The sequence below is a fragment of the Diadema antillarum genome, unplaced genomic scaffold (assembly GCF_040938485.1).
Source record: "Diadema antillarum isolate AM-2024a unplaced genomic scaffold, OU_Dant_1.0 seq00001947_RagTag, whole genome shotgun sequence".
Taxonomy (NCBI): Eukaryota; Metazoa; Echinodermata; class Echinoidea; order Diadematoida; family Diadematidae; genus Diadema; species Diadema antillarum.
This window is the reverse complement of record NW_027272607.1, coordinates 240,632-262,179: the sequence shown is the minus strand read 5'-3', so window position 1 is coordinate 262,179 and position 21,548 is coordinate 240,632. Positions and strand designations below refer to the sequence as shown.

At 38.3% G+C, this 21,548-nt stretch overlaps 1 protein-coding gene across 1 annotated transcript in view; it reads right to left on the bottom strand.

Annotated features, from left to right (window-relative positions):
* Positions 1-8,460: 8,460 nt before the first annotated feature.
* Positions 8,461-21,548, bottom strand: part of LOC139713310 (aryl hydrocarbon receptor nuclear translocator homolog) — a 36,785-nt gene continuing 23,697 nt past the window's right edge. Inside the window, exons 7-16 of the mRNA XM_071625055.1 lie at positions 21,431-21,523; positions 20,592-20,709; positions 19,313-19,342; positions 18,338-18,535; positions 16,666-16,852; positions 15,669-15,775; positions 14,788-14,938; positions 11,867-12,398; positions 11,003-11,159; positions 8,461-10,255 (exon numbers count right to left, since the gene is read on the bottom strand). Coding sequence (XP_071481156.1) covers positions 9,948-10,255; positions 11,003-11,159; positions 11,867-12,398; positions 14,788-14,938; positions 15,669-15,775; positions 16,666-16,852; positions 18,338-18,535; positions 19,313-19,342; positions 20,592-20,709; positions 21,431-21,523 — 1,881 coding nt within the window. The 3' untranslated portion in view covers positions 8,461-9,947. The remainder of the gene's footprint in view (positions 10,256-11,002; positions 11,160-11,866; positions 12,399-14,787; positions 14,939-15,668; positions 15,776-16,665; positions 16,853-18,337; positions 18,536-19,312; positions 19,343-20,591; positions 20,710-21,430; positions 21,524-21,548) is intronic.

Below are 21,548 nucleotides of genomic sequence, written 5' to 3'. Positions count from 1 at the left end.
AGTTTTATCTCCGAAAAGCGGGGCGAATACAGTCATATTCTTCCCAATTACAAAAGCTGATAGTTTTACAGAAAAATGCAGTACGTATTTGCACTGGCTCTGCATATCAAGCGCCCACACCTGAATTATTCATATCATTCAAAACTATGAGGTTGGTAGTTATGAATAAGATGCAAATTGCTTTGTTGATCCAACGTTATCATTCAAAAGCTCTTCCTCCGTATTTTATGAAAATGTTTGTGATAAATGCTGATGTTCACACTCATTATACTTGATTACGCCATCAGTTTCATACCTCAATATTCATTACGGTATACTGGACCTGTATTGTCGAATGACTTGAATGTGAACCATGTTTTTAATCTACAGTTCAATGATATAAAAAAAAGGAGTATAAAAAGATGCTTCTGAATTCATATTATTATTGATGTTCTGTGTGAAGTACTGGTTTTACATCTTGTGTGTTTTATATGTATTTCGATTATCTTATTTTTTTTTCTGCAGTTTTTTTTTTTTCACTATTAGGTATGTACAGTTTTACAAGCCATATAAAGGCTTTCTTATGTAATTCCATTTCCATCATTGTAATAATTTGTGCTGACTTGTATTGGACATGTATCAATACTTTGTGTCATCGGGTTAATTGTCTTGATTTGTATGTTATGTCATATGCTTCTTTTATCCTTGTCGAATGATGGAAATACTGTAAATAAAATGAAATGAACAATGAAATGAATTGTGTCAAAGTCGCATAATCTTTCTATTTTTTGAGCGCATAGGGACATTATGCACTACGTGTTATGTGCTATCGATAAGCACTGAACTATTATTATTATTATTATTATTAATATGATGATGATGATGATGATGATGATGATGATGATGATGATTATTATTATCATTATTATTATTATTATTATTATCATTATTATTATTATTATTATTATTATTATTATTATGATTATTATGATTATTATTATTATTATTATTATTATTATTATTATTATTATTATTATTATCATAATCTTTGAAATTGAAAATGAACTAATGAAATGAAAAGTGAAAGAAACGTTAGGTACCAGAAAGGAACACGGAGAGTACAGACCTCCGCCAAGCAGCTCATTTCCTCTCATATTGTGATTTCCACCCTAAATTATAGCCCTACATTCATATCAATCGGCATTAGTGTATTATATTCTCTGACCATCAGACATTATACCCTCACTGCCGACAAGCTGTCGCTATACCTCCGCCACACTTTCTGGCCAACAGGGCAATGGTTCTGAGGGCCGCAAGATCAAAGGCGCCATCTAGCGTTGAGGATGGACCCAATCAAGAATAAAGAATCCTCCCCCCCCCCCCCAATAAAATAAAATAAAATGAAAAAAAAAAAAAAATCCCGGATCTACATGGTCATCCATATCACTACCAACATCTAATCGTCTGTTCCTTGTGTTATTATTACCTTTTTCTAAAATGTACATTGAAGGAAACCAAAACCCAAAGAGAAAACATAAAATTCATTTTTCATGAAAATTACACATTCCACCAACTTGATACTGACGTATAAGGGTAACAATCATTCCCCCTGCTTTCTGAAAGCGGTTAGTCAAGTGCTCTTTCATTATGCTAGAAAAGTGAATTTTAGTGGAATTCCCTTTATACTTTCTTTATATTGTTGTCCACACATGACCTTATAACCTATAGTAGTCTCCTCAACCAGCGGTTCAAACACCAAAACTTTAAAAATTCATAATTTTGCATCGATTGTCCGATTTTCCTCAAACTTTCACTGATGTGTTCTACTAATGTTGCTGCTTTCGCTCAATCCACACTTTTCTTTGGGGTTTGGTTTCCTTTAAAATCTATTTATAACTTATTTGAGTTATTTGGCAAACACACAGACAGACAAACAAACACATGTTGGCAAAAACTTAACATCCTTTGTGGAGGTAAACAGGGCCACATTCCACACTCCAGACAACAGGAGAAAAGTTAGGGTAAAACTGAACACAATTAAATCACACACAGTGCAAGTGAAAACAGCTCAGTGTTAAAAAAGCACCATTATTGTCCACAAGTTTTTGCTATGCCCTGGGCACATGTAACTTTGTGCCACTGTCAAAAAAAAAAAAGAAAGAACTAGAGGGAAAACAGAGAGCATAATTCCACAATTACACAAGATGAAATTACTTGGTAGACATAAGCAAACAACATTTACACAGACAATCTTTAATCTTCACAAATCTCTACATCTCCCTAACTAAAGGTATAGTTTCACAATGACAGTAATTTTCAAAAACAGTATACATTGTATTAACAGACAGATTGAAATCATAATCTAACTACACAAATTAATTTAGAAATACTGATACAAATCTGTTACTACTCTGCTTTCTTTTCAACGCATTATGATGAAAAACAATAGAAATAACACAACAATTTGATGAGTACATCAATGCTAGGTAAACAATACTGACATAACCACCTTTCATCACTACAAATACACTTTTGTTTGGTAAAGACTGAGTAGAAAATTATTACATGTGGTAACATCATTATATGACGAGTTACTTGCTGAATAAGCCATTATCATCAAACATTTCTGCCTGTTTCTGCCTCCTCCAGTGCTCAGGTGATCTTTTAATTTCAACTGCTCCAGGTTTATATTCCTTTGCCACACATGTTGTTTTCTATATGCCAATCATTGCTACACCAGGCAAGCCTTGGGCAAACCTTCCACAAGATTTGTGGCCGCCATGGATAACAGTTTGTTACAGAAACTAACATGAAAGGGTTGATCATATATCTTTTTAAGGTGCTACACTGCATCTTCAAAAGAAAATATTCTGCATACCACATGCATTCCAGTATTCACCATGTCCTTTGACATCAAACATCATGTTAGGCATGGCAAAAAACACAATGGACTCATTGTGGAATGAAAGTATGAAATGAATGAATTTTAGTGATTTCTTTAATGGTGAACATGTCCCATCATTCAATTCATAGCTCAATTTGTAAAAATGATTTGAGAGCTAACCATTATGCTGTTTTTTTCCCCAAAAGCCGCATCATCCATTTAAGTCATACTGAAAAGGAAATCCAAACCGAATAACATTTTTCATTCTGTATAATTTATATCATGTTGATATCTAACGCACAGTGCCAAATTCTGGTAAAATCTGATGGACACTGGGAGGTGGGGGGGGGGGGGGGGGAGGGAGGAGGGCAAATTATCAGTCTATGGGAAAAGAAGCATTGGCTTTCTTATCTCTGGTGCTGCCTGCCAGTAAGAAGAAATCTGACCAAGTTCAAACTCAATCCAGATGACGATTTCCAAGAACATGATGAAACCAAAACATAATCAACATGAGTCCTTGACTTACTAAATCATCATATATTGCATAAGAATTAAGTATGCACCAGGCATTGCTTTGGTTATGCTAATAAACTGAGCATAAGATTCTATTTATTCATGAATGAATTTTACACACAGATCTCACACAGCCTTGCAAGAAAATGTATTGAATGCTCATGCAATTGTCTATGCCCCTACTCCAAATTCTCTTGTTCTTCCAAGAAGCAATTTTCACCAAATCATTATCGTCCATATAATCACTTGTTCCCACAATTAAATCATGCCCATTTGTTCCACCTTAATACACAAAGGTTACCCTTCTACATATGAAATCAGCACATTGTGAACTGTGATGCTACAACATGTACACCCCCCCCCCCCCCCCCCCCCCCCGTCATTTCATTGCAGAATGTAAAACCTGTCATGTGGAATTAGCCACAAATCGCATCACAAGAAAAGGAGTTCTCTTATTACGGCTTCATACAATCTGCTGAGCATCTGTGTCCCGCACAGCTTTAGATCCACAGAAACCCATGAACAACAGCTAATGGCTAAATGGTACCTCACAAAAGGGATTACCTACAAAGGACACATGTACACTCTTGTAAAGCTCCCCAGGGTGTAAGCACATGGTCTTTCACATACATATATTCATATTTCATCATCTGTGAGACTACCTGGGCCCCATTTCATAAAAGATGATAGGATAGCGACTCTTGCTGGAAAGACAACTTCCCATAGCAACAGCCAATCAGGCCCCCGTTTCATAAAACTTGTTATCACTGACATCTGCCACATTTGTATGACAAATTTGCTCTCAGCTAATCAGATGCAAGGATTTCAGTAGATTGTAACTACTATCACAACTTGTCACTGATAACACGTTTTATGAAATAGGGCCCAGGAAGCTGGATTCTTGTCATCATCATCATGTCAACTGCCCTTCCAGCAAGAGTTGCTATAAATTATCAACTTTTTAGGAAATGGGGCCCTGGTGGAACTGAATTCATATCTGCACAAGATTTCATACACTAAACTGTGTGTGATTGTAATTAAAGAAGCTTGGACAAGAAAAACGATTTAAACATCTACCAGTAAATGATGGCTGATCTGGAAACAATGACAATGTCATCTTCATCTTGCTTATGTGTCCTATTGGCAACATTGGTATTCTGGATTAAAATATATTTCATCTGCAAGAGATCATGCCCCACACCCCTTCAGACAAGAAAACAACAGCTGATGCCTGTACATGCCTTGACAAGGCTTTGATGTTAAGCAATCTTAAGACAAGAGTCTGCATCTATGTCTTTCAGGATGTATTCCCTGATATTTACAATCAGACATCACATTAGCTTGATTACTGTACTAGACTGAAACCCAATATGAAACGTAAGCAATAGCTCAGTACTCAGATTTCTTCGTCACAGAAGCACAGATAAGATTTTCATAAAAAGAAGGCCATTCTGCTTTTGGCATATATAAACCTGTGACCTTCAATCACTTATCTCCATTTTCCCACATCATATACATGTACACTGTAGATTTTTCTCTGCAATGGGAAATAGTGGGTGTTACTGTGTAGTTTGCAGATCAATTATTCTCAATTCAAATGATCGCATACCAATACCAGGTAACACATAACCTTTTTTAATATTAAACATACAGAAAGTATCTGATGATGAATAAGTATGCAAACTTAAGATATATCTTGAAGTAAAAGTTGACTTCACTGCATCCTTTGTGCAATGTAACTCAGGAGAGTAGGGCCAATGAAATGTTCACATGGATACTAATAAAATGATTGGCTGAGAGTTATCACATGACCAGTCTTTCCATTTGACTACAGACCCAAATTTACTTTTCACCAAGCATTAGTACATACCAATGACTTGTCTGCTGCATAGCTTTGGTATGCGTGTGTGGTTCAGTTAGCTTGGCGCTGGTACTAACCTCAGAATCTTGCAAAAATGGCTGTGGCTGTTTAACTAAATTATGGCACCATTTTAAAACCGAAATGCACATTACTTGGCCAGGCATTAGTAAAACTATCCAGCCTCTGTAACTTTCGAATACTCAAAATCATACTACTCGGCATCGCCTTGTGCTTTTAGACTGTTCCAAATGTACAATCGGGTGGATAATTCTTACTAACACCCTGTGTAATGTGCATTATTTGCATACTAATATACACACAAGTTGACTCCAATATCACTGTAGTGTTAGCTTTAATACAGGATTTGAGCATTCACGTGGCAGTGATGCCCAGCATGTTATTATAGAATGTGTGGAAGTCTTTTCTGTACAAATGACATGTGACAACAACCAGCAGATTAAAAACATGCATGGAACATGTACATAACAAGAGTACATGTATACTCTTTGAGCTTATGAAATAAATATTTGGAAAGTACCATTTTAGACAATGTATACTTTTCTGTGTGATTTCTTCTCCCATAAATCATTAAATCATACACATGAATAATGCTTGAAGCACAAATGCATCTGTATAATATGTATATCTTCGCCTGTATGACTGAAAAGTCTTAAAAACAGCTCATTTCACATTAAAAAGAGTAAATCATGATATCACATTACATCATTCAATGAAAAAAGATGACTGACTTTCATATGTCTCTCCTCTTTTCAGTTTTACTCAAACTTTTCCAAATTTTAAGTCAATTAGTTTGGAAAAGATAAATAAAATTATGATCTGCTGAATTTCACGATGGAGCAAGATCATTCCAAACTAGAATGTAATTGAGTTGTAACAGAAATACGTGCTATTCCATCTACATGTACAAAGAAATATACACAGAACACATTCTGTTCAGGAGAACAGACTGAGACAGTAACAAATAGAACAACAACAACAACAAAAAGAATATCTGTACTTTCCAAATTTCTTTGAAAAGTCCTATATGCAACTCTTGTGAGAACAACAAAAAGTTACATAATACTGCAGAGACATGAATCTCTATGGGAGAAACAGGAATCTTCTAGAATACATTCAACATTAGCGTCTCTAGAGGAATTGAATATACTTCAACCTTTAGGCCTGCAAGCTGTCGCAAATGCTTTTAATATGAACTATTAACATTCTTTTCAAAGGGGCAGATTCATTACCTTTGATGAATTCATGTATTAGACCTTCATGGTTATAACTTCCTCTGGATGTATTGGATTGTGAATATGATAGGATGGGATGTCTGTCCAGCAGGTGACACAGCATGTTTTTTGTGACCAGACAGCCTTTTTTTTTTTCTTCTTCTTCTTCTCAACAGAGAAATAATTCTACTACTCTTTGACATTCTTTGAAGGGCTTGGCATAGTATTTACGACATACAGGTACACGAAATTCATGAGCAAACACAAGGAATGTGCATCAGGGCTGCCAGACTAGCTGTTGTCACAGACCCTGTATGAATGTTACACATTAAAACGAGTGGACACACCACTTATACGATGCAAACAGGGAATTTGCTCGTGTTCAAAATCTGCTAAATGTTGCATCCATGCCTCACAGTAAACAGCGATCTGCATGAAACGTTGGAGTCTGTCAGCCATGCCCCGGAGATAGTTTAATGGGTCGCATATCCATTATGAGAGAGATTGGAAGAAGGAATCAGGGATATAGTTGTGCATTCGATACATCTCAGTGGGCAAACACAATCCTCACATCACAGAGTCTGTCACATTCTTTTTGTCAGGGATTGATCAGATACTGGTGGGGGGGGGGGGGGGGGGGTGGTTTCTTTTGCATCTCTCATTTGCTACATACCAATGATATCTTTCCCTTGCATGTCCTGTACGACATGTCTCTCACCCCGTCCCAATAAATTAAGAAAATCAAAACAGTGATCAATACTTGTTCTCGATCTAGTTGCTGTACAAACATAAACAATAAGACGACATTTACTTCACAATTCACCGTCCAGTGAGACACAAACCAAACTCCACACCCAACAACAGCGTGAGATCAGAAATCACACAGCCATAGCCACAATCAAAAATATTTACAATCTGACCGCCTTGATCTGGAAAGATGCATCTATACGAATAGAATGCCATTGCAAGGCTAAGCCATATCTATGATTTAAAAAAAAAATCAAATGTTTATCAGAAAGTTCAAATTGCACCGTGGCATAGTCTGATGAATTAATTTAAAAATGTAAATTAAAAAGTGATACTATGATTCAGAAAAAAAAAATTCAAGGTAATTTTACAGTGGCAAGATGGGGGAGAGATATACATTGTAGATTACAAGAACCAAGTGTATAAAAGCAAGAGCAAATAAAAACTGCCGAACCTATTTACAACAGAAAGTATTACACTAAACCACGTAATGTTGCACCACAAAACTGAACAATGACGACACTTAACAAGGTGGTGGATATCAGTTTCATACAATGAGATAACTCTTTGGTTACTTCCGAGAGAAACGAAGAAAAGAAAAGAATGACAAAAACACCACATCACTGCTATCTACACAAGTAAATTAGAAGACGGTCTTCTCAGTGTACAACTCCATCAAAGTTATACAACCTGTTGATGGCATGAGGCCATGCATTACCACAATTATTGTCATGGATTATTTGTGGCAAAATGACATTTTGTTCGGATTAAACTCTCTTGTGAACATACCACATAACTGTTTTACAGCAAAATTTTGGTCATAATTTACCATTTCATTCAAGAAAAATATATTATTTCTTAGCGAAGTACCTATCCAGTACACACATTGTGATATGGTAAGAGACTACTGGGGTGGAGGAGAAGATTCAAGAAGAAAAACAAAAAGAGGAGAAAAGAAGAATTTTTACAAAATCAAGAATTACTTTTTTTCCTCTGGCTGACAAAGTATTCACTAAAATATTACCTCTGAAAGGAGAGTAACTTTCATCTCATATCCTACAAATTTCCAATAAATTTCATTTCAAATTGGCAATCAGCATCAAATGGTTTTTATCAAAAGGGTTTTCATTCATGATCTGCGCAAAAGAGCTACAACCTCGTGCACGGCGAATGCAAATACAAAACACAATCTATAAGAAATATGTATATATTAGATATAATATCAGTCATAATTATCTTCAAAAATAGTTGAGAACAAATGCAATCAATGCTTGGCATTGTGAATTCTGCAAACCTAAATGAATTGGCAACCGTCTTATCTCAGTTTTATTTATAATTTTGTGCTTGTGACAATCAAATGTTCCCTCTCACTTCTCTCTGTTCTGATTGAATTCTCTTGACATTAATAACATGATATTCTTTGAACCAAGCGAGATGGAGCAAACTTGAATTCCCATGATGACTAGTTGCTGGTTGTCATGACAACAATGCACTTTTTACGTGCAGAAATATCTCGCTCTATGTAAATTATGTCAGCTACAAACATAGCATGAGAACTTAAAACTTTCAAGACTCTTGAAAGTCTTTCACAGCAAAGGAAGTTGAATTTTGTCTGTTCAAATTCTTACACTGACAGGGTCTTCATGCAGAAAATAGTTTCAACATTTCCTTACATAACATTCACTGATTTTATGAAAAATATCAAATCTGTTACTTTGCAATAGAATGTCACTGCACAAAAGAAATAGTTCTGGAAAATTAATGCAATCTCTGAAAATTCCACGCAAAAATTCTTTTGTGTGATAGATTTTCATGCAATGCCATATCAAGTTTAGAATATATCCTTGTGGGGCAGTGTTTATTTTCAACAGAACACTCATTTTCAATTTTGTCACACCATTGTCAATGACAACAGTATATCTTCATGACTGCTCACTAGACTTGATGTGATACAGAAGTAGGTATCACAGTTCAACTCTTTTTTCACCGACAAGTTCACCATTGTTTCAGTCTACCGCATTGGAAACTCTGCCAGAGAATCTCCTAAATTTGGGGGACATCGGTCCATCATCATTATTCCAAAGGAACTCTTATCTCTTTGTGATGCAAACAAATTGGGGGTGTGATGAGATGCACATAACTCTGTGAAATGCACTCAACAAACCCCAATGTTCGCACTCTGTGAAATGCACTCAACAAACCCCAATGTTCGCTTGATTGCAAGATCAGGGAGTCCCAAAATAGGCCAAACTCAGACTTGACTATAAGTCACCTCTAGCATGTTACCTGTAAGGTTTATGAGAAGCTCTGGAGACTTTACCACAGCTCGTAAAAATACTCTTTTAAACTAGGCAAAATCAGCAGACTACGCAGTCAAATCTGAACTGCCTGTGTATCATAGGGTTAGTTTGTAGATGTATGAACAAGCACTGCCAAAACAATTACAGCAAGCATATCAAACAAGAGATATATGAATGAGCCAAATGAACTGAATGAATACTTGTTTTAGCAAGCCAATATCGATATTTCAGTCATGAGATTATTGAAATTTGGTCAAACCCACATCTTCACACATCTCATGTCTGCCTCTGCATGCCTGTGACATTCAGGCTACACACTGACATCTCATTCATGTATCTTTCCCCTGAAACTTGTCGTGGCCTTTGAGATATCCTTGTATGACGGGATATCCTAGCACGCTGCTACGAGAGGAAGGGGCGCCTTTCTTTTGCTACTCGGAGAAGGCGGGAAATATGTGTATGTCCTGGAATTCTTCCACCTGCTGAGAGACCGGGTAGCCTCCCGTGGTGGCCTGTTGCCCCTCCAGCATGCGGTAGATGTCAGCCGTGAATTCCTCCTGGCCCGTAGGGGGCTGGGCCCCACCCCCGCTGGGATTCTCCGCCCCCGTTGCCGGGCCGCTACCCGCTGACTGCTGCTGCCACTGCTGTTGCTGCTGTTGCTGCCACATGCCGTGGTCGCGGCGGGCTATGGAGCTGGAGTCACCGCGACCGCTGTACCCCATCTGGGTGGTCTGGGATCCTGGAGTACAGAATGGCACAGTAATATGGAAGCTCTTCAATACATCAAAGCTATTCACTGATTCCTTGATGTGTACATGACAGACTGTGAGAAACGTATCTACTGTGTGGTGGATATTAATACAATCAAACCAAAAATTCCCACTGCCTTGGTTTACAAAGCAATGACTGGGTATATCCTGTCATTTGCATGGCACAATGTTCTTGTTGACACTAAAGTGCTGACTGGTGCTAGTTGTGTAGGGCAAACCATAAAAGCATGAACTCATGAAAGTAGTTTAGGATCTCACCTACGGACTATGCAAATGAGCAAAGAAAGATCCAGTAATGAATGTATACAGTCATAATTATACATTGGAAAAGTGTGCCGAATTTCAAGCCTTTTTAATCCATGAACTAAACATAACTGAATTTGATTTGAATAACATTTGTGAATTTTGCCATAAGGTAGAGACCTCTGTAATGTGTGAGCAGTAACTCTCTCACATGTGAGATCCTCTGGTTTATGAAAGTTTAGCACATGAGTGAAAACTGTGAAGACTTTAACATGAGTAGAGGTAATATGGGCTTGATTAGAGACCCAAGAAAAGAATTGTTGTATGCATGAAACTTTTGCAAATTTTGTGAGGGGCCAAGATTTGCAAACGAAAAATGCATGCGAAAGGTATTTCTACACGATGCAATGAATGCCAGTGGCAAATTTGCAAAAGTTTCACGCTGCTATTAAATGTTTCTGGTTTCACAGTACCTTGTAACGATTTGTCCTGTTGGTAGGCAAAGCCCCTCCCAGCTCCTGTCTGCAGCTGGGTGTAGGAAGGGGCCGGGGATGAGGACATGCTGCCGCTGGCCTGGGGGGTGAAGGGAACGGTGGACTGACTGCTGACTGGTAGGGTACTCTGAGAACTCTGCAAGGTGACACACAGTAATATTACACATATGCATAAAAAGAAAAAAAAAACAGACTCAAATGCAGCAAGAATTATGCAACAATGTGATGATTACAGCACTACATTATTTAGTACTCCTTCAGGGAAACTTTTTATTTCTTTATTTTTTCTGTTTTGGCTGATAACTCACAAACAAGGCCTGTCAACTCTTGAAACTATGACATGTGTGTGTCTTTAACATGCATTCTTTTCATGCCAACTTCTGGTACGGTTTTGGAGCACATTGTGAAGTGGACCACTTTTGGCTTGGTATAGTACGGTACAGTATACTTTAGAAGCGTTAAAGCGCTCCTCTGGTGCAGGTATGCAGAGACTCCAACTCTCCCGTTTTCGACGGGAGATCTCCCGCCGAAAACCCATTTTTGCAAAATCTCCCGTTCTCCCGTTTGAGATTTAATTTCTCCCGCCCTGGCTCTTTGTCTCCCGTTGGAAAGGATTTCTTACATATTTCTATCGTATGTTGAAAAAATAAGCCTCAGATAGCACCAGAGAGCATCTAGAACCCTGGGAATTTCGCGCTTCGCACATATCAACTTTGAGTCTCCTGTTTGCTAGGGGTTTCAGGCGGGAGAATCTCCAGATCAGAAGGTACTTTGGGTTGGAGTCTCTGGGTATGGTATGGTACAGTATGCTTTAGGAGTGCGCTAGAATGCGGTCTTACTTACCTTGATCTGTGCTGAGTACTGTGATGGTGACCAGCCCGCCTGGTTCTGCCCATAGGCCTTCCTGGAATCCTCCAAGCTGCTGGCAGCTCCCAAGGAACTCTTGGCCCCTGCACTCTCCTCCGCGCCCGTGCCACTACGACTGTATGGCTGGCTCGTCCGTAACTGGTGGTAGCCGGATGAGAATCCCGACGCGGTGCCGGCACCGACGTGTCCCCGCCCGGACTTGTCGGCCGCCATGAGGGCTGGCTGTTGCTGCTGGGATTGCTGAGCGGGGATGAGTCCCCCTGTATACATTCCGCCGGCAGTGGAGGCATCCTGCCCCATGCGAATTCCTGTCATGGAGGAGTCTGTCTTAGAGCTGGTGCTGGGCTTGTCGGCCTGCGTGGCCGTGTGGCGGTCAGCCAAGGTGTCCGTTGCTGCCGTGGCTGAATTAGGGTAAGCATCGTAGGCTGTCAGGGAGGCGACTGGCTCCCCAGGGGCCTTGTGCTTGGTGCTGTCCAACTCTGGCCCTCCATGGGGCTGTTGCATGTTTCTAGGTTAAAACAATGATACCAAGTAAATACCATGTAGTAGCAAAGATTATCCATGTACTGTAAAATGAAAAAAAAAATTTTTGCAAATTTCGCGAGAGCCAAGATTCGCGAAATTAAGATGCACGCGAAGTCTCTTGTCTACACTATATGCATTGAATGCCAGAGGCACTTCGCAAAAATTTCATGCCGTGAAAAAGGCCGTCGGCTCCATTTTGCGAAAATTTCATGCCGCTATATGTTTTACAGTATTCAGATTTATGGACACTTCCCTTCAGGATGTAGCAACAAGCTATTTGATTTATCTCTTCATACTCACTCAATCTTAAATACTTGGGAGTCCAGGTTGAAGGCTTTAATAATACTAGTTACAATCGTGACAAGCACGCATCACAGCAAACTTTTTGGGATTCTCAAGAACAAACTTTTTCATGAACATCTCAGTGTAAATATGATTAGATATGTCAAACATTTGAAAAGATATCTTCCCACAAGTATAGTCACTTCGAATTTACATCAAGTGCGGTAGTGTTAAGCATACATCAGGTAAAAATCTCTATTTGAGCTTTAAATTCACCAAGAAAAAGTCAAATTGATATCATTGTAAAATTACAACATGTCCAACCCTACCCACACTTTAATTTGCACAAAAATACCTTCAGCTAATAAGAAAATACTGAGGAATAACGGAAATCCTAAGAATTCCTTTGTCATTGTTAACAAAATCAAGAAATTGACTAACACGATAGATAGCAAATGCCTACACTACATAGTCTGTATGTTCTTCGTGGTTTGAATTTTTGGGATAAGAATCAAACATCCCACTGTCAAGCAAGCAGTATTTTGTTTCAGCATTCGGGAAACATGCTCTCTTCCTTTCTCTAAATTCATATCATACTTCCTTCCTGTACACTTCATTTGGTTTTTCTCTTCAGTATTGTCTACTTCACGGAGCAAGAAGTATTCATGGTGACTAAGTCAACAATGGGCCAAGGCTTCAACAGAAAAGACTGGAAACTGTGGTCTCCTGGTACCACTCGATAATACAATGTAGGACATAGGAAGAGTTTGATCGGAAAATGAGTGAAGGGCCATTTTTAAACATTTTAAAGTAAGTCTGTAATCAGATGGAGCAAAACAAAACCTTTCCAATGATACCACATGTGTTACATATTAACAAGGAATATTCCTGAAGCTGTAATTAAAAACAAAAATCCTGTATTTCCTCATTAATTTCTTTGGTTTTTTTTTGCAGCTTCAAGTGCAAATATTTCAAATCAACAAGAATGGAGTAAACGCTTCAAACTCTTCATATCAAGAAGAGGACTTTTTGGCTTATGTGAATATCAACATGAGATTTAAGAAAAGAAATATAAAAAAAAAACAGTGTTAAAACACATTTTCTCAAGTGTATCAAATTTAATTTGATATCATTTAGCATCAGGAAACTTACGGAGGAGCTAAAGCTATTATGGTAGTCAACTTAATGTACGTATACAGTACTTTGATCATTTGCTTTTTTATCCCTGAAAAAGTAACATGGGCACATTTGAATGCACATTATTATCATTTATTGCTAAACGAAAAACCTCACCATCAACAAAAGCCCTCACGAATGCACTATTGCAGCACATATTGAGGAGGGGAGGGGGTGGATTCAACTTATGTCCCTCCGAGTTTGTTCACACAGAGAATCACCACTCACTGAGACTACACATGGAGTGACTGAGAGGAGGCATAACTATCTGGTGCCATGGTGAGCTTCATCAAGTGTGCGGTACACTGTAACTTCTAGCATACAAACTGTATGCATAGTGCACACCACATTCCACTCCTGGAGAGCTCTAAACCTTGATGACCATTTACAGAGTTTAGAGCGCTTCAGGAGCACTCTTGAGCCAAGCATTTAAAGAGGCATAACCTCGAGCACTCTAGGGCCCAATTGTCTTTTCATACAGAGTTCAGAGGGGTTCAGTAGCACTCCTGGAATGCTCTACATGTCCTGTATAAATTGGGTGTTACTGCAGATTAATCATGAATAGCGCCATCTTGTGGTCCGATTCTTAATTACAACCATGTAGAACTTGAACATCAGTTTGATGAGGTGAGAAAGTCACACAGTGTCATTTGGTGATGGAAATGGTTCGATGGTTGAGGAAGTGTACAGTCTTTGCAACGTTGGAATCAATAAAGAAAGGTCATCAATACAAATGGATCGTAGTGATTCGCTGCATGTTTGTAAGTGAGTACCAGAGCATGTATGAATGAAAGTGGAAGTCAGGGGACAGATGAGTAGCATGATTAGAAAATAGCCAAAGAAGCCCGGTTATATTAGCAACATGCAGTAGCCATTAACCAGAATTTACATTGGGTACAGGTTTGTCAACATACTTGATAGCTGTGTTGGTGCACACAATGTACTCCACTTCGTCTGTGTATGGATTCTGGAAACTGAAGCAGCTGGTTCTCAACCACACGTATTCACGATTCTTGGACTGGAACCTATACATGAGTGACAGCATCTGGCCTTTCATCTTCACCGCTGTAAATGGGGGGGGGGGGGGGGGGTAGAAGACCAGCAAAAGAAAACAAAATGAGAGTGTGCACAACACTATCTAAAAAGAAAAACTTCATATCAGCCACATTCACACACAGGTGTTACCGATTATAGCCCTGCAATAAGATTTTTTTTTTTTTTCATTTGCCACCGTTCGCAAACAAACATGACAAACAAACAATAATCACTCAGCTGTAAAATCATGCACGCTGAATCTTTAGACTGTGTGAATTCCCAAACAACGACCAGAATGTGATGCTGGGCACCCTAGTGTACAGAACTAGTGTGGCAAGTTGCATTATGAGATTTAAAAAAAAAAACCCAAAACAAAACAAAACAAAACAAAACAAATCAGTAGTTTCCTTGTATGCAAATTATGAGGGTTAAAAAAAAGAAAATAGGTTGGGTGGGTATTTGCATCAGGATGAGTATCTTAAAAAGTTAACAACATTGTGTGTCCACACACAAATATTCATGGCTTCTGCATCATGATGCCATACTCAATTTTCCCAATCTTTTAATTTATTCATTTTGTTATTATTATTATTATCTTTTAGGAGTATTATGTCAATGTGTGATGGGCTAGTGGCTGGACAATCATGATTTCAAAACAAATAGGTAAGGGCTAGAACCCTGTCAATGAACTCGAAGCCCTGCACAAAAAAGAGAGAGAAAAAAAAAGGAGAAAGGAAAATGTAATTGTAGTCATGTTTACCTCGCTCAAAACTATCCTTGAGGTGGCTTTGGTTTTCTGGGTGGCAGAATTCAAAGCTGGACTTGCCCAAAAGCTCCTGGGGCTGGTAACCTAAAACACCAGTTACTCTGCAATGACAAATTGAGTGGAAAAATAGAGTTGAAATTGGCACAGATGTATTAACATACAATAGAGACACTGCTGTGGAACATTTAATGTTATGTTGCAGCTGCGTCCATGATGCACTGTGACTATATCTCTGTGCTGAAAGTTAAAAGTTAAAGGCATTATTTAGCATTTGGAGATGAAACAAAAAGTCAGCTTTAGTGCTTCAAATAAGTTATAAAATGTGAGTTAGGGATAGAAACAACTAATATAAAAATTTGAACCAGTATAATCGATGTTCAGTACTGTTACATATACAAAATGTGAAAAATAGTTTTAATAAAAATGTTTTCAGACTAAACCATCTACAGTTATGGTTTAATGAGAAAAATAGTGATATCTCCTTTAGGCTTTATTGCAAAAATGTTACATGGTAGGATGTTTTGTGATACGGCCGACCTACACATATGCATCAAATGTGATATCTTGAACATTTTTCAAATCACTGCTCCCAAAGGTAAACAGGACCTTTAATTGGTGTTCATGTTGAATCGAATGATATGCACACCACTAACAAATTGCTATCTGCACTACATGTATATTGAATGAACACTGCTATGTCTACTAGTATCTTCTTAAAGTACATTTGTATTTAAACAGTAAAACATAAATTCCATGCCCGGAATATTTCTGTATTCACAGTAATCACTGACAAACCTGTTTACCTGTCCCTTACCATACATGCTGTTTTTGTTTCTGGTTTTAATTCTATAGGGAATTACTACATATCACAGGAACAGTTTAACAATGATTCTGATTCACATGAACCAAACTACCTGATGAAAAGGAATATCAGGTGCAGTATTTACGTTGTTTGATGGTGAGAGAAAATAGCTCTCCTTTCGGCACTAACCTCTGATCTACAAACGTAAATTTGCCGTCGATATTGTGCCGCGAGATGAACTCGTTGGGTGTCCCGGCGCCGCCCAGATCTGCACAGTTTGGCGTACTCGTGACTTGAAGTCGACCAATGGCGACAAGGCAATAGTGATTTGTGCTCTGACCTTCAGAATCCCCTTCTGACTGGTCGATTACCATACCTGCAAATAGGATGGGGAGATGAAAGAAGGCATCATCACCTCTTGGAGATCTACTCTACTATCATAAGCATGTATCATAAAATGGGCTTTAGAATTTCTGCAATCTGATTGGTCAATTGTCATGCATTGATTTTTACTGATTCACACTGAGCCATGCGTCCGGTCAAATCCGAACACATGCCCATGTGTCCAGTAAAATCCAAATACATGGCTCAAGTCTTGTGTAGTGTTGTAGATGTACTGGACGCATGATGAGGAAAATGGTCGTATTTCAAGAATTTACGGGCCCATTGTATGACACAAATGATGCACAGGCCCATTTCGTGGATCAGTGAGAATTGGATGCTCTCGTTTGACTTTGGAACAATCTAAAACCTACTCGCTGCACTCGTGGGTTTAAACAGTTCCATCGCGCATCCAATTCTCACCGATCCACTCCGTCCTATGCATCATTTGTACACTATTCAATGTTTTAGTAGTACCCATGATAACAATCATAGGCATATATACTTGGGCTAGACTCGCACCAATGACCTGATTTTTATCATGGCTACTACTAAAGCAATGATTAATAAGTGACTGTTAATACATCAATGAAGGGCAATCTTTAAATCTGTTGCAATAAAAACAAGTTGATTCAAGAATCATTCATTTGAATAGTAGACTATGTTACTTGGTGCACACACAAAGCAGCTTTGAATACAGAGCATATAGCTCAATGTTAACAAAATCTGAACACAAATCAACTAGACTCACTACGGTGAGCATATTTCATGGGCACTGCTACTACCACATGGCTCAGAGCAGTGACTAAGCACAACTCTACCCACTGATGGTCACAGTCTTTAAATCCCTTACATCAAATCTATGCATTACAATTTAATACTTAAAATACATGAAAACAAATTCTCACACACTGTCACCCTTTTTTTTTTTGACAATAAGCTTTATAATGTTTAATTTGTTGCTGCTTGAAATCACTATAAACACGAGACTTCACAATCCTCTACAACACACACTTCAAGTCCCTTGACAACTCAACTCTACTTAGCAAACCTTATGACTGCCTTAAAAGCCTGTCTCTCACTTTCATTTGCAAGTTTCATTTTGTCAGAATCCTTAAAACGAAAGGGGCATCTCTTTTCATTTGATGTATTGACTGACAAAATCATACTCTGCCCACATGAAGATGTGAATAAATGTTGTAATTGTGTAACTGGGTTGGCCAATCAATTTATCAATTCTTGTGAAAATGGATGCACTTGTCACATTTTTGTTGACGGTGGATCCATTCAGTTGCAAGTGTGCATCTTTACAATACCAATCACATTCTTTGAATCAGAAACTGACAGACGTGATTGGTATTGTATTGCACAAGGGAGTCAGAGACATCCTATAAGGAAGCACCTTATCACGGGTCAACATGAATTGCAAAGTTTGTCAACCCACTGATGAACCCTGTCAGTGGTAGTGGGGTGGACCTACCTGCAGAGGGGGGCCAGTTCTTGATGTAACCGGTACAGTGCACGACGGCAAACTGCTCGCCGTCCTTTGGTGAGCCAAGGCTGCTCCGGTTGCGCAAGTGGCAGTAACGGCTCAAGGTCATGGGGTCTATTTGAGCGTTGCCGTACTTCATGCGGCAGATGAAGCCACGCCTTGATCCCATGCAGAACCTCATAGATGCTATGGGTTGAAAAAGAGTACAACGTAGGATGGAGGCACACGGGAAGGAGTGCTAGAATATGAGTATCATCACATACACTGTTTATGCAATTCCACAAATAACAAGTCGACAAAACACAAGTAATAAACTGTTAACAAAGAAACGCTTAATGTTAATTGATTTGACCTCAATTGATGTACAGAAATCACATTCTACTGCCTGCGGACATCACACAATGAATGAAATATGGGGATATACTAGGTAGAGTCACTTGGCAGCTATACTGCCTACACTGGTTTGCACTAAAAACGCAAGTCCCTGTTTAAGACACATGAATTATCCACGGTCTCTTCCACAGTGTGTTATGTTCAAGTTACATGCCAATGATGGAAGCACCTGCCAGAAATTGAATGTACTGTATTCTTCTGTATTTAAAGACTGGGAAGAGCTTGTATTATCCCGGTGGAACTACATAGAAATAAAGGGGAAAAAAACACACCAGATTTTGCAGTATTCTGATGCTTTATAATCATGATGAACATTCAAGGCAGAAATCATTCAATGACCTTCAACAAAGTTTGCTCAATTTTCATTCAGTTTGGTGCTGTGTTATAATATCAACTTCATGAAATAACTTTACATTCACATGTTTCTCCAGTGTTTGAGAACAAACAAAACAGTCTTGGGTTTGAACGTGAATTTGTAATCCCCAAACATCTCTAGTGGGGGAAGAAAACAACATCTCTAAAGATCTTCGGTATAAAGTACGGTATGAACTTTAAAAATGTATGACTTACACTGATGTCCCTCTTTCTTGACAGTCCCAGCTGTGAAAAAAGGAAAACAACATGATGGAATCACTGCCTAGCTCATTCTATGCACAGTGTCTATGCAGAGTACTGCTACAATGCACTCTGTCACTTGAAGGAAGGTACCATTTAAAGGTAAAGTTTACCATTGGGAGCAGTGATTTTAAAAATGTTTGAGTTATCACATTTGATGCATACGTGTAGGTCAGTTGTACCACTAGACATCCTACCATACAAACATTTTGCAATAAAACCTAAAATATAAAGAGATATCATGATTTTTCTCTCTAAACCATAACTGTAGACAGTTAAGGCTAGAAACACTTTTATTATAACTATTGTTCACATTTGTATATTTACCAACACTTAATACTGAATATCCTGATTAAAATTTTTACATTGGTTGCTTCTATCCCTAACTCACATTTTAGAACTATTTTGAAGCACTAAAGCTGGGTTTTTGTTTCATCTGCAAATGGTAAATTGTGCCTTTAAGTGCCTGTGTAAAACTACAGTCTTACAAGGATAATAAAAATGATATGTTGATATGCAGTGGATCTACTTGTCTGGAAATTGAAGATTCTTGTTCTGGTTCAGACTATCTTTTAAAAGGTGCAGTGCCATACACAAAATCCAAATTACTTTATGTGCATACTGGGATGTGCTGTGCACAGTTATTTTTTTTTTTTAAATTGTAATTTTTATCATTTTTTTCTCTCTCTTTCATTTGGGGGGGGGGGGGGGGGGGGTGGGAGATGAACGAGAAAAAAAACCCTGAAATACATGTATATCAAGTCTTGCCAAGTCAAAGAAGAGCTAAAGACACTATCATAATGCTATTTAACTGCAAACAGAATCTGGAACATGATTTTAAAAAACTTAGGAAATGTTGCATTTTGGTAAGGTTTTGTGTGGTTGTGTAAATAAATCACATGCCACCGAGATAGATGCCTTCAACATGATTTCTGGCAAAGTACTATATGGTGTATCAACACAGAAATACCTTCACTGCACGTCACATGATTATCTTGATAAAATCTGTCAGAATGACTTAATTTGAACAATGATAAAATTACAAATGAAATAGAAAATACTTCTTCTGTAATAGAAGCATATTAGAACATGTGTCCATGCTCTCAAAACAATCAGCCATTCAATCAATTGTATTCAACTAATCCAAGAGTTGCAGTTGGCATGAGTTAGACTAGAAAAATCTAGACTATAAAATATAGACTGAAACTTAATCCTAGATTTAGACCAGACTCACTCTTAAGGTCCAGGATCCGCCCACTGTTGTGAGGTTCAGACGTGGAGAGTTGTTCCCGCACTTTGTCTGCATCATCCGGGTGGACCAAGTCATAGATTGAACCTCCAACCCACTCCGTCTATGCACAACGGAAAAGGTATCAGGATGTTTTGAGTCCAGATGAGAAACTCATGATATACACTTGTAAATCTTCTGTGCCAATGCATGCACTTATAAGTGGCATGCACCTACACTTGTATATAATATGTCACTGAAAAACATTTTGAACTTTGAATCTTGCATGCTCTTTTTTTAATTCCTCGTAGTGCTTTTCTGGAAAAAACAAAAACAACAACAACAACAATACCACATTAAGACTGGTACTGCACAGGAATTTAAAGGCCTAGATGTGACTAGGCAGATTATGTGCAGACAAAAAATTAGCCCAAACTGAAGACTACTTGAAGAAAGAAAGAAGAGCAGGCAGACTTCACCTTTAATATCTTCTGTGATTAAAATTAGTCAATATTCTCCATGTGTATGCGTTTGCTTGTAGTGGAGTGGCAATTTGATATGAGAAAACACATTTATTCATCATTTCAAAACAGTATAATTAAAGGATTTTGATTCTTATAACTTGAGAAGTGCAGCAGTAAAGTTATGTAGATTTGGGTGTACAATTATGAGAATATAAACTATGATGCGCTTCTGTGCCAATGAATCAATGCCCTTGGCTTTTGCACCCGCTTGGAATAATAATCCTACTGCTTAGTCCCACACATTAGTTCTGGTGTTGCAAGAACAGCTCTCTGACTGTGAATTCACAGAATGGGGGATGGAACCTGCAAAAATTCATGTACCTGTGGTTGATTGAGGACTGGAGTTATGGAGTCTGAGACGTAGATGATTCTTCCACTCTCGCAAGAGGTCACGAAGAGAAACCCGTCTGCAGCCTGCCAACAAAATGCAGCAAATATC